This window comes from Cheilinus undulatus, linkage group 6, assembly GCF_018320785.1.
Source record: "Cheilinus undulatus linkage group 6, ASM1832078v1, whole genome shotgun sequence".
Taxonomy (NCBI): Eukaryota; Metazoa; Chordata; class Actinopteri; order Labriformes; family Labridae; genus Cheilinus; species Cheilinus undulatus.
The window spans coordinates 33,427,307-33,441,790 of NC_054870.1; the positions used below are offsets into that span (position 1 = coordinate 33,427,307).

Consider the following 14,484-nt stretch of genomic DNA (forward strand, 5'->3'; position numbering starts at 1 on the left):
CCCAGACATTAATTAAATTAAAAGTGTTTAATGTTTTTGCCTCTGGTGGGGGGTATGTTTCAAACTGTCTGGAACAAGACCCCCACAAGCTGTGGAAATATGTCTATTCTTTGTAAAACGTATTTTAGAGGGAATTTCAGTGCATAGGTAATACAGCTTCATCTACAATAAGATTATTTACTATTTAATGGTGAGGGTAGAAATATAAGATTGCTTTGTGTTCACACCAGACACTACATTCTGGTCTGTGTCACAATGGAATCATTAAACAGCAGGTTGTAAATTTATTTAATCAAAGCCCAAATAACAGAGTCTTATTCTGCTCTGCCCTTTGGTAAATGAACCATCTCCAAAGAAAACGGAGAAAAGGAGTAAAATTTATTTCTGAACAGCACAGACTTGGAAAAAAAAATGAAAACAGCTGAGAAATGAAGAAGAGCCAAAAGTGCTGAGTGACCAGAAAAAAGGCCTGCAGCCCACATGTCTGTGTCAGGAGCACCGCAGTACTACCTCTGTCAAATAATCCACGCTGTCTGCAGGGACTGAATCGTTCTCATCTTGAAGATCTCACGGTGAATGTCAGCCGGAGCCATCAAAAAGCTAACCTGACGTTTTTATAGCCAGTTACTGTGCAGCAGGTGTGTAATTTGCAAAAACATGACACTTGTACACTTAAGCGTACAGCAGCCTCTTTCATAGAGGAGACTTCATTTAAAAATATTGGAGCAACGTCATTGTTTTGGTGTCGGGACCAAATATAGCCAGATTTATTCTGAACAGATGCTTAGAAATGACTTTTAGGATATTAAAAAGTTCATTAGTATCTCTCACAGTGACAGTTATCCTTTAAATACTGTATGTGTCTAAGCAGAACAAAGATATTCACCTTCTTTCTCAAATTTAATTTAGTCTTGGCATTAAAATTGTATCAAAGCTGTCATGCACATTAGATTATATAAAGTAAAATCCTTTGTTTCTAAACTTGTTGACATGAAAATGTGAACGACGTAAAACACAAGTTTGCTGAGAGACGTACCTCTGCTCCTGGCCTCCAGCTCCTTCTCCATGAGTTCTTTCGGAGAGGGAAATTCACTGAGCTTCACTTTTGTCATCGTGTCATTCTGCCCGACTGTGCTGATCACTTCTGGATCTTTCTCCTGACTGTCCTCAGTCTGAACGTGGATCCAGGGAATTTTCCTTTTTAACAAGGAGATACAAGAGAAGCTGGGTGAGTTTTACTTTAATGGAAGAGTAATGAATTTCTGAATTTGAGTTGAGAACACAACAGAGATCCAGCGATACACTCAGAATACAATATAATTACTCTAACATAACATGGTGAGTATTTCACTGTTGGGGCTAAGATAAAGTTATCCATATAAGTTCTCAGATTATTTTTTTTTTATTAAGGAGTAACATACTGTAACAAGTAATCCATTATTGCCATATTTGCCTTTACCTTTTGTCATCGAAGCATTTGCACTGTTTCTCTGCTAACTGTTGGCATGTAGCTGTGTGCCAATGGACGGTAAATACAGCTGTGTCAGTGTGCATGCGGATTAACAAAGTAAGTTAGTAGCATGGATGAGAGGATGGCATTACTCTGTGGATTATCAACTAATTATCCTCATTTAATTAGTTGAATTTTGGATGTAAAGGATCAGAAAACCCTCACAGAAAATGAAAGATCAAAAGCTGGAGCTGAATTGCTTTTATTGTTTCACAGCCTGCGTGTAATAGGGTACGCCTCTGCCTAGTTCATTGTCAGACTGTGAGCATGTTGATCACTTCTTTGATTCTGTAATTATAAGGCTGCAGATTTACAGATTCTGGGCAGCAGAGTGGACACGTAAGAGTTTTCATTTTTGGTAACATTTATTTTTCACAGTATGTAACACACCAGCATAACCAGTTACTTTTAAATGTGGCACATTTATGTGTCTGTTATGTAAGTTCTCTCAAATCAAATTACAAATGCCCTTTAAAATGTTTTACTTCACAAATAAAATTAATTGCTATTTCACAGATTGCAAAGTTTGGATAAATAAATGCATATTTTTCCTCATATAAAGCAATTACTAAAATTGCGATAAACCATTTCGGAACTTTGTTTCAAATAAAACCAATGAAAAACTAATACCAAATAACAATATGTTTAGCACAAATAATGAAAATCTCTCAAATAAACACAAGCTAAGCCCATTTTATCTGGTCACTTGCTAAATTCATATCTGTACGCTTCTTTTAACAAGCTACTGATTGCACAAGAAATATCAGAATTATATAGCATCCTCTGCTGGTTAAAAATAGCATTGCAATATGTACTTGGTGAATCATTTTAAGTTGTCCTCGACTGTATCAGTTTTTACTTGTATCAAGAGGATTCCTGGTACATGCACTGTATTCTTTCATCAAAGTAAACGCACCTTTTAAACTTGTAGATGAAGAATGCGGCTAAACCAACAATCACCACAGTGAGCAGCATCAGCATGGCAGACCCACTGTGGATGGAGTTTGAATCCACAAGTGGTGCTGAAAGTTAAACACATCACATGAGGGTCACAATTCAGGAAAGATAAATGTGTTAAACAGCCTTTTTCTCTTCTGAGCTGTGTCTTATTTCAAGGAGATTACTTTCATTGGCCTGTGTCGTGTAACAACAGCAGGTACAGTTTGAAGAGCTGCTCTCTGCCGCTTATCCCCTAAGGGTATTAAAAGAAACCTTTAGGAGGTCTGCTGCTTCTCCCTGGGGTCCGTCATGCAGGTAGCTTATGCATAGTCATGGCTTTCTAAATGCTGAGATGCAATATTCAAAGTTTCTCCCCTTGTCGGCCATCTTTCTCTCCTTCAGAGGGAAGCCTATGAAGTGTGTGACCTTTCTGGATCATTTTAAAGGCAACCCAGACCTTTGTATGCAGACACAAATGAAGACAGATCCGCTGCTGGATGAAAAGGGTAAAGCCACGCAGGCTTGATCGACACGTTTTTGCGATATGCTAATGACCCGGTGACCCTGCAGATTACCTCAGCGCATACCAAATGACTTCTTTGTCAATCATTTCATTGATCGAATGATTTCAAAGAGAAGTACTGTCTCACAGCCTCAGGTGAAGAACTGATTCACTGTGAAAGATATTTAAATCCTGTGATATCCTTTATCACACAAATCTCACTCAGGGAATACTCTTGCCTTTGTCTTCTTGCATTAGAGAAGAACTCAATGTCAAGCTGTCCCAATAAACACACGCTGCTTATCTTTTGCACATCAGAAGGCAGAACAAATTTACCATTGTTATGTAGACAAACTTTACTGAAATGGCATAACTTAAGACTAACATCTCTCCAAACTTTCTGCTTTTACACCCTTGTAAAATGTTTTGAAAGTTATAACATTGGTGGGCGTGAAAACAATAAGCCATGGTTTCAAACAAACTCACCCAAAGTTTGCTGAGTCATGTACACAATGATGCGAATATCTGCTTTCAACTCAAACTGGATCAGGCCTTGGTTCAGGGCAGTGACAAAAATGTTGGATATCTGTTTTAAGAAAGTAACAAAAACACAGAGTTATTCTTCATTTATAAAAATGAATCTTTTAAGACAGTTCATTTATTTTCTTGTGTATTTTCTTTTCCAAACTCTACCCACAGTATATTAATCTAGAGCTTAACACAGTAAGCACTCGCCTATTCTCTGAAACCCAGTTCAGACCAAAGATATGTGACCCAAAAAGACTGATTTAGAAGTTGCAGGGGAAAGCTGCAGCAAGCTGCCAACTGAGCCATTACTGCTTAAATCAGTCCAGTTGTCAGTGTTACCAGAGATTCAGTTTGTCAAGTCACCCACAGCTGGTTTTAGAATGCAAGTCATGGGTTTAACAGTCATGCTGCTAAAGCGCCAGTTTTTTTTAGAACTTGACAATATTTCTTTGCTAAAAGAAGAACAAAGAACAGCAGTGAGTTGTTTTCTTTTCAAAAACAACAAAAGTCGAGTACTTACATGTCTAAAGTCGTCATGTTTCGTGTTATTCTTCAGTAGCTGCACACGCGCAGCTTGATAGCAGCTACGTCACGTGTTTTGTTGCTCTGATTGGCCCGTAGAGATGTGACAGACAGAACGTTCACCCAATCATACTCCGAGTTTTTTTCAAAGCCTCTGTCTTTTCTCAAACATCTCCTATTGAAGCTTTTCCAGATGGATGTGTGAAACAAATCCATCTGGCATGTCAGGTTATCTGCCTCCCTTTTCCTTGCAAAACAATCAGTAATGTAAAAAAGAGAATCAATTAATCTCTGTCCACTTCCATTTTAAATCTGGAGGTGGAGTTTTCCCATCATGCCCTTGTGCAAAATGTTTAGATGCATTTAGATGTTTTCATGATGTGTTTGTAGGTTGCCTCTTGTGCAGTGATCTTTGCTGGGATTTCTTTGCTCATGTTTCTGGTGAATTACTTCTGCACCATAAGTGAAGTTATCTACTAAGTTGGTCACTTCTTGACTGTGGTGGGGCATGGTCTACAGTGCAGAGTGCAGACCTTTAGTTCAGGTTGATTCTATCTCTGCATCTGTCTTTTTGCTCCATGGTTGCCATAAGACACACTACTTTGCCACAGTTGTTTATAGCAAATTGGTCATCTTTTTTTTAAGTATGAAAAATTCTTTGTACTGTTTAAGAAATTAAAATGATAAATTGCTGTGTATTTATGTAGGAAGAAAATATATTAAATGCATGTAAGACAAACAAGAACGAACATACAAAGTAGCATTTAAGACAAATCAGTTAACTTTAAGATACTGCAAAGGTAATTTAAAAAAAACAGCTCATACTGTTTTTTCATTAACAGTACAATACTTAAATTTTTAGTGAAGGTAAAGACCTGTTAATTTTACAGTAACATATAAGCAAACCTGCTGGAGGTTGATTACTGTTATTTTACAGTGAAGCTTAAGGTACATGTTTTTCAATAGTTGCGGCTTCCCTGTCACCAAGAAGCACAATGCTGTCAACCAGAAGTCAATTTTTATTTGCTATTAGAGGCAGCACTTATTCCTCCAAACAAGAAAACTGCTCTAGGAATAACTGTGAGAAATTGAAAAAGATGGGATATCTCCAGCCTCAAGCTCATGGCGTATTTCCTGACCCTGAGTATTCTGTTAAAGCTCCCACAGACAGCTACCAAAGCTTGATCCTCTCATTGTTTTATGTTTTTGCTTTTTTAAAAAGCAGATTGAAACCCTAGCGAGTAAGTCACTTTGACCATGGGTCATTCATATCATAGCTACAGGTTATATGAAGGTAAAAGACAGGAATTAAATGTTGGAACTGGAGCACAGAGAGTCCTTGCTACAGAAAAGACATTTAGGCTCCTCCAGTTGCAGTGGTGTGAGCTGACAGGCTCTCAGAGCTCTACTGGGTAGCCCAAGTAGTTACAAGTTACAACTTGTCTCATCATTAATCTTTGGTCTGAACTGGGCTTTAGTATTTAAAAAGAGAAAAAGAATAATGCTGCATTTACCACATCATTAAAACAATCGTGTCATTTTTTAAGTTTGCATAGAATAGATAAAACAAGTTAAAAATATAAATGGGCAGCTACAACATAAAAGCATATGAACCAGATCAAAATTTATCCATCCGTCCATTTTCTACACGGGGTCACAGGGGGCCTGGAGCCAAATCCAGCTGTCAATAGGTAAGAGGCAGGGTTTACCCTGGACCAGTCAGCAGTAGAAACTGACATATAGAGGCAAATAATGCTCACACTCACACCTATGGCCAATTTAAAGTCACAAATTTACCTAACAAGCATATCGTAGGTGGTGGGAGGACACTGTAGTACCCAGAGAAAACCAAGGCATGCACAGGGAGAACATGCAAACTCTGACGAGTCAACATGCTAGAAAAACATATCAAGGCTCTGTTTTAAAGATGAAAATGCCTTTAATATCATGGCATGGCTATTTAAGCCACTGAACTGTCTGCTCAGCATTTTTTGGCAGCAATCTCTCGACAGGAAGTCAAACAATATTTTGTATAATTCATATGACAACTTGCCAAGTATTACTAGTGGAGATCTCACAAAACTAAAACATGACAGGAATTCTTATTAGGGTGAAAATGTCGAAGATTAACAAGCTGCTCAAAGGCAGAGCAGAAGCTCCCATGAGGTAGTGCACTTGAACTGGATATTTCCCACGTGACCTGTTTGAATCAGCGCTGAACCTCAAATCTCATTTTATCTTGTAAGCTAAGTGTTTTGTCACACCCCTAATTTCAGGATAACTTCACTTACCGTTTCTAGAGCCTCCTCGTTGCTCCTTTTGTGCTCACTTGATGTATGTTCATCAGGGAGGATAAAGAGCTCTGCTGTGCTTGGAAGACCTGGGTACAACGACACCAACAGCTGGTCTTCAGAGACCCCAGACACCTAAAACACAAGATGCTGTTGTAACCTCCGCTACGGTAACGGTTCAGAGTTTGGACCTTTAATCCAAAACTTTTGACAATAAAGTCACAACTTCCAAACTGACTTTGTCCCACGTCAAACATTTTGACACCAATTTCAATTAAATTCACACCAGACTAGGTGTCTGGTTACAGACGAACTGAGAGAAGACAACATTTCTCACATGGACCATAAAACATGAGTGCAGGATGACTTCTGCACAGGTATAAAATAGTAATGACACTGAGAGCCACAGGGTGCTGATGGTTTCAGGAAAGATCTCAGAGCAATAGAGACTTGATGTACCTGTGACAGAGCTGTCCGTACCACACGCCCTATGTCCTCCCTCCACTCAGGGATGTCAGGATTGTGCTCGTCAAGAGCCGGCGAGAACGATAACAGCAGAGACCTGAAGAACTCTGGAAAAACAGAAAAGTGAAGCCTGTTAGAGTATGAGTGCTACTTCTGGTTTGGTTTCTGATTAATCAGATGTGTAGTTTTGTCTTTTTTCATTTGGCAACATACGCCTTGAAGTTAATTGCTCTTCGAGATTTCGTGTTTGCCTACCGTGACATTTTATTCATTAGATAAGTCCACATCGACATCAACACAGTGCTGCTTGCAGAGTGGACCGAGAGGCATCATACTTTCCCTGAGATGGTGTATTGCATATTCATGTAACGTGCATGGTTCCAATTAAAGTGCTTTGAAGACTGTCTCCCCCACTCACCTTTAACTGTTATAACTTTTGAATCCTGTATGATTGTGCTCCCACAAGCAACCTGGACCGTGACCTTGTTTTTTCCTTCTTTCTGAAACGTGTACGAGATGCTTCCCTCCAAGGTTATAATGGGCTGGATTTCAAAAGGGAAAAACACAAATAATTTCACAGAAAAACTTGCGTCCTCTCAGCCAGTTATAGAATACTGTGTGCATGCAGCCCTTGACATGCTGTATAATGAGGTGGTGCTGCAGTGAACACAATCAACATGATAAATAAATATGACCAGCCCTACTAGCTGGATCCCCCTGGAAAGACACTGGGCAGTCACGTGCAGTCACATTTTACATGATTTGTGTGAAAGCGCTGAGGATTTACACTTCAGCAACGCAAGGACATGAAGGAGAAGAGTGGGAGAAAAGACTGCAGGAAACAGGACCAAAACAGTTTATGTGCATGAGGAACAACAGTGGGAGTGGGTGGAGAAAGCTTCTTACCTCGGAGCTGTTGTCAAACCACCAGAAGAAGGTCAATATTCTGGTGTGGCTTGGCCAAACTACTGCAGTCAGATTAGCCTCCTTCCCCCTGATGGCCACGATAGGAGCGGAGAGATAAACACGCTCCACTGGACCTGAGGCGACAACACATGCACTGTAACACATCCATGCATATATGCAAACGTGTGTATACATATAAATGCACCCACACGCATATATAAAACAAACAGAGTATCATTGTAATCACAGATGGTGTAGATTTAGCTCCAGGTGTGTTTTTTTGCATTTTCCAAGGCTAAAAGGCATAAAGGTAACACAAGCATGACTAAAATGAAATTTAGTGGAGTAGGGACGTGACTATCCATGAAAGAAAAGAGGTTCATGCAATAAGAGCTGCTGCAGGATGAGTAATGGCATTTCTTATTCACATACTGGTGATGTGTAAAAACAGTGTGCTCCTGTCAGATCCCTGGCTGTTTTCAGCTGTGGCTGTCACTCGGTAAATCCCAGTTGCTCTGTAGATGTGCCTTATGCCATCATCGGTCCTGCTCAGGTTAGAGTATGTGATCTTGATGCCATCCCCAAAGTCTAGCTGGATACTGGTCCTCAGCGAGTCTCCCTGGGGACACGTCGGAAAACATGGCCCCTGTCATTGCGGCTTAAGTCAGGATACTTCAATTACAAAAAATACAAGTGACGTAAGCACAGGCCACTGCTAGAGTGCTCAGGTTGAGATGTCCTTTAAAAGGTGTCACAAGCATTTTGTTGGTGAATATGAATGAAAGGAGACAGAAATTCAACAGAGAGAAGGAGAGGAAAAGTAAAAGGAGAGCAAAGGAGGCAAGACAGGTCATGAAAGGCTCATAGAGCAAGAAGGATGTGTTTATAATCTGTTGATCTCTCTACTGATAAAATCATCACAAACAAATCAACATATTCCTCTTATTCACACTTATTAAAAGAGGAAAACATGGTCTCAGAAAACCCTTGAGGCATCAAGCCATGCAGATAGTTTTTGTTTCATTCACAAATGCTTCTAAGTAGCTGATCGATTACATTTTCGCTGCTGCAAAACTTGCTACAAAGATCGATAATGATTCATTTAAGTTACTAACAACGTTTCAGCATAATTTTAAAGAATCCATTATAACTTGTCTTAAAAGGGAGAGTGTCCTATCCATCCATATGGCACCCTGTCTATAGTGTTTCACAGAGATCATCCTTTAAGTAATCCTAGGGAGACATGTCCACAAATGAAAGATCAAAGTACTACTCAGAGTTAAAGACAATTTTGACTGATAGACTAATCACAGATTATATTCCCATTATATATAAGTGAGGCAGAAATCAGAAAGACATGTTAAAGTAACAGTATGTAGGAATTTGGTTTGGTATGCTTTAGCATCCACTAAACATCTCTGAGTGCAAATGCATTTTTGCAAAAGATGGACTTATTTATATAGAAGCCTGAGACAAAACTGATGGATGATTTTCTGCATCCAGTAAAGCTGCTAAGCATGAAGCAACGATGACACCGGAGGCAACCATGCTGCCAAAGTTACACTGTTCTAAAAGCTGGCATCTTCAGCTCTCTGTGGAAATATGATAGATGCAGTTCTCTCAGTAGTAAGTTATTGTACTATTGGGTTGACTTTGAAACGACTGTCTTTTGGTTGAAAAAGTTTGATTTTATTGCTTTAAATCTAAGAAAAAAATCAGATTATAGGAAGTTCTGTAGTTGGTCTTGGGATGAAAGTGATCATCTCAAGGTTTCAGTGCCAGTTCATGCTGACAGTAAAATAAAAAAAAACATATACATCTTTACCTCCGCCAAGGAGGTTATGTGATTGAAAGGGTTTGTTTGTGTGTTAGTTTGTGAGTTTGTTAGTTTGTTAGCAACATAACTCAAAAAGTTAAGGACAAATTTTAATGAAATTTTCAGGAAATGTCAGAAATGGCTTAAGGAAGAACTGATTAGATTTTGGGAGTGATCCGGATCACTGTCTGGTTTCAGGATTTTTTTAAAGGATTCTGTACTATTGGGAGATAGGGCTAATGGCGGATGTCTGCGCTCTCCGAGTGCTTTTCTAGTTTTTAAGATGTATTTTGGGGCTTTTTATGCCTTTATTTTTAGAAAGGAGGACAGAAGATAGAGTTGGAAAGAGGGATGAGGAATGATTGGGAATGAGACATACAGGAAAGGAGCTGGAGGCCGGGGGGCATGACCTAACTACTCAGCTATCAGTGCCAATCATCCAAAACAGATTTTCAAGATTTCTTACTTCCTACTGATATAAAGCCATATTTTTAAACTAAAGTTGAAAAAAGTCTGACATTCATCTATCACAGAGCATAAATTAGTTGACAACTGCATCGCCTAACCTTAATCTAACATGATCACATTTCCGGTTTAAAAAATGTGATGTGATGGGATATATCCATTTGTAAGCAGTGTTAATCCCAATACACCACCCCTGTCCCCTGCTCTTCTGACTTTGGTGATTCTTTGGGGTAGATCCACTAAAGAATAGTCACTACAGTGGCTTTTTGTGTGTTTTTAGCTGTGCAAATGGCAAAAAGATGGCCTCTGATCCACAGAGCATGTGTAAAGGAGAAATCCACAATAACTGCACACAAACTGCAAGCTGAGCAAAGAGAACCCAGTCCCATTTACATGTATGTAAAGGAGGAAATATTCAAGAATTCAGTGCAGACAGTAGAAGTGGTGAAATTTAACACCAAATGAAAACAGGTATTAAACCAGCATTAGTTCCTTCTTTACCTCTTGCTTCTCCTTTTTTTTTTACTTAAGTCACTTGTTTCCTAAGATGAAAGTAGTGGCAAGTTTGAAATGCACTGAAGTACAAAATCAAACCTCAGAGTTGTGTACTGCAATATTGGACACCTTTAAATAAATCAGCTCATAGAAAACAGTTTACAGATAAGCTGGCCTATTTATGGGTTATGAAGAGAAAGTTTTTGGTATGTGATGTAATTTTATGTGCATTTACTTTAGCTATTTGTCTGCACAATAAAACAATGCCTCCATTACGCAGGGCATGCACACTGTGTGATTGAGATGTTTTGAATTTCCGCACAGAAACATTCCAAGATATTCAATCAGGCCGACAGACAGAGCAGGAGAAGCATAAGCAGATGTTTCTGTAGTATTTCTATTGTTTAATTTATTATTATTCTGAAAGGGCAAGAGCGAGCACATATGGATGATGCAGGGATTGTTTTTAACTATAGCAACTGGGGGGAAACATAAACTTCAGTGGTCCTTAAATAAAAGGCTTAACTGTAAAAGAGTGTAAAGAACACTGCAGCGCCTAATAACAGACTGGTGCTGTCTCACGTGAACAGCTGTGATGTGTGTTTTGTTCATTAATATTCCAGCGCAAGCACACTTTCTTATCCTCTTCATTAAATAAATGTATCCTTACTGCCCTGTTAATTATAATTAAAGGTCTCTGTAATCTTGAGTTGTGAAGTTTTTAGTCTGTTGCAGTATGAGCAGCTGTTGATGTCCATGAGAAAAAAAATCCTGAACATGCAAGTGAATTAATAAAATATCAGAGTCAGGCAGCAGGAAGTTTAACAACAGACAGAATGACTTCTCTCAGCTCTAACTGACCAATGACTGATTTCCAGACATATAGGTTTGTATGAAAGTATGGGGTTTAATGTGATATCATACCAACAGCAGGAATACAAGTGTGTGGTCACTGTGTCTCTGAGTCACACATCATCATCAAATAGCCAGCACCTGTTTGTTTTACCACACATCTCTGCACGAACAAGTTCTCAATCTGAAAACAGTATTTTTCGTTGTTTTTACTTTGTCACTCTGTCATCATGGTGTTGGTGATCTGCGTGTACAGTCACTGATGTGCCTGCACATTATTGGTGCAAATCCTTTTGTGGATACAGTGCAAAAGAGGAGCTTCTTGCAGGCACAAATCTTGAGCTAAACTTTTACTGCAGTGCAAAAAAGTCTTAGTCGATCTCCTTCATTTAGCACTACCCTCAGGTAAAAAACATGAAATTCTACAAGTCTTGTATAACCAAGCACCCCAAAAATACTTTAAAATGCCTTTTGAATGCCCACTGGGGGGTCAAGAAGCGGAGGACAGTCATTACAAATAAATGGGAAAAGAGGAAAGTAGTACTTCAAAGCTCTAAATGTACCTGTACACTATAATTAGCATTGGAAAATGTCCACAGAAACTGATTACAATCCCCATACTTAACAAAAAAGTTGTTTGTATCAGGGTTCAGCAGATTTATCTGATGTGGAGGTGATCAATACCCCAAATACTCAATCTAGCAGACTTCCTAGCATCGTCTAGGTGGATGAAGGGAGATAAGAAATAAAGATGAGTGTGTACTGAGCAAAGAGGCTAGCTGAGCTCCTTTAACATAAAAAATCCTCATTTGGTCACAAACATGATTTTTAGTGAAATGGTTATGTACTATGAACAGAATCATACTTGTAGGTTGATCAACTGAGTGATGATGTGCCGTTCACGAAAGTGGCTGTTCTACAAAACAGTTCCTTTATGTTAGCGAGTGTGAGTGCCAGTTGTCTTTCCTATATCTGTTGTTGTTATTTATTCCATATTTAAAAAGCCAACAAATTATCAGATGAAGAGCTGTTTGGGAGACGTACAACCAGTTCTCCTGAGTTAAGGAAAATAATCTGTATTTCTTCTAAGAGATAGATTTCCTGTCACAACAAACAAGGCTGGAGGTTGGTGAGATGGACATCAGCTGAGAAAATATGACCAAGATCAGAGTTTAATGTACTTAACCACGGTAAAACTGTAACTGGTTTTTGGGACACAAAAGTAGAAAAGGAACTAAGAGTGTTTTAAATTTGCATTTTGAGTGCTTGGCATGGTAGTAAACACCTCAAAACATGGCCTTTTACATAGTGTTTCTCTATGCAGAAATCACTACGTGGCTCCCAAGGGAGGTCTCCACTGCTACGTGATAATATCTGCAAAGAACCTATATAAAAAATTTTAGCAACTAAGTCACTAATGCTTACAGAGCTCTAGTCACACTAGTTAAGCTGTAATATTGTTGAACCAACCTTTTCTGACTGTAAACTACATCTTCTTTCATTACAGCAGTGACTTACATCATCGAGGTAAACCATAAAGGTGACGTTGCTTCCAACACTGGCACTGAGCTCGCTCTGACTGGTGGACAGCCGGAGGCCTCGAGGTGGTCGGGGTCGACACGCCTGCCTCCTGGGTGAGAACACATTCCTCCCACCCTCCTGACAGTTATTGGCCAAAACCTTCCGATAGCTTGAAGCAAAAAATAAAAGAAAGAAAAAACACGTGTTTAAATTTTTCTATATCCATACTACTGAAACAAAACATGTTATAAACTGAATTTCACAGTTAATAACTATCTTGTACTCAAAGATTTTTTTTTAAACAGAAAAGGAGTAAAGCTGTAGAACACTACCGTCCATTAAACATTTTAAAAAGAAAAAATGTTTTATCCAAAATGTTGTGCTTTTACATGTTCCTGTTACTTTTTATATTTCTATAGCAACAAGGAGGAAATATGACCCAGGTCTTATGTATTTGAGACCCCTGGGAGCTGCTTAATTGTAATTCGCTATCAATATTCTTCATTTACAGTGTGCAATATAACTGTATCTGTGAGTTTATCATCATAATTGTTGTGCACACTCCAGTCCTACTTTGCATTCCTATGTATTATGGAATTGGGACACCGTCAAGGTTACGTTTCCCACTCAGTCTCTGTTTCTTATCCACTGAGGAAGTGAATGCCTATTTTCTGTTTGTGCTCTACACAACATGACAAACAACTTGGACTGGAATAATATTGTTTTCTGATGTATTGAACATCGAGGGCCACTTACCCTGTGCTGTTAAGATAGCTTTGGCTGGTGCTGCAGCTTTTAGCTGCCCCATTTGGATTAAACCAAAAAGCAGGGGAACACTTTCCATCCACCTGGCGTTCCCATCCGTAATCGCTGCCAAAGAACACACCACACTTCATAAAATGATAAACAGCGCTACTCAAATAATCTGGCATGTACAAGCTTTTGTAGTGGGGCATAGTTTGAGCTTCATGGCATATATTAAGGCCATAACTAGAGACATGATTGTCAGACAAGCAGGATCAAAGAGAATTTCAGACAGATGGATAAAAGATATTCAAAATTCATTTAGTGATTCATTATTAATTGAATTCTAATAAGTCACTTGACATTATGCAAATTACAGTGGCTCGATGAAAGTTTCTAACTCCCATTTAAAAACTATAATTAGATCTGATGAATACAGTCACATTAGTTATCCAGTAAATATGCAGTGTAAGAAGATTATTAAGGCAGATGAAGTTCAGCAAACTGATACTTCTGTTTTTGATTACAAATGCCTACAAGCAGCTGTAATTAGAGTCAATTGAATAAGATGATGAAAGAAGAAGAGCTGTTTGACAAATACATTATAAAAGAGTTTAAGGATCACTGAGGATAAAAGTCTGAGTTACACTTTAATCTCAGCTGTGAAACCTGAGAGAGGAAGTCATTACCATTCAAAATCATAGGATGTGCAGAGGCAGGGCTCCGAGGAGTAGATCCTGGAATAGTCCTGGGCCAGCTTGCAACGATTCCCTGGCCTTCGCTTCATATAGATCTGCTTCTCGCCCATCACACACTGCTCACCCTATCGAACAGAGAAAAATGTAATCTATTTTTATCACAAGATTTTGAGAGAGTGTAAAGAGAAGAGGGAGAGGGATATTTGTTCATGCATTCAGCATGCCTACAG

General features: G+C 38.9%; 1 protein-coding gene across 1 annotated transcript in view; it reads right to left on the minus strand.

The window, feature by feature from the left end:
- sorcs3b (sortilin related VPS10 domain containing receptor 3b) overlaps positions 1-14,484 on the minus strand; it is a 79,593-nt gene that overhangs the window by 6,525 nt on the left and 58,584 nt on the right. The window contains exons 16-26 of the mRNA XM_041789604.1: positions 14,246-14,379; positions 13,569-13,682; positions 12,810-12,981; positions 8,096-8,282; positions 7,664-7,797; positions 7,176-7,299; positions 6,752-6,864; positions 6,293-6,427; positions 3,438-3,537; positions 2,427-2,532; positions 1,037-1,197 (exon numbers count right to left, since the gene is read on the minus strand). Of these exons, the coding sequence (XP_041645538.1) occupies positions 1,037-1,197; positions 2,427-2,532; positions 3,438-3,537; positions 6,293-6,427; positions 6,752-6,864; positions 7,176-7,299; positions 7,664-7,797; positions 8,096-8,282; positions 12,810-12,981; positions 13,569-13,682; positions 14,246-14,379 (1,480 nt within the window). The remainder of the gene's footprint in view (positions 1-1,036; positions 1,198-2,426; positions 2,533-3,437; positions 3,538-6,292; positions 6,428-6,751; positions 6,865-7,175; positions 7,300-7,663; positions 7,798-8,095; positions 8,283-12,809; positions 12,982-13,568; positions 13,683-14,245; positions 14,380-14,484) is intronic.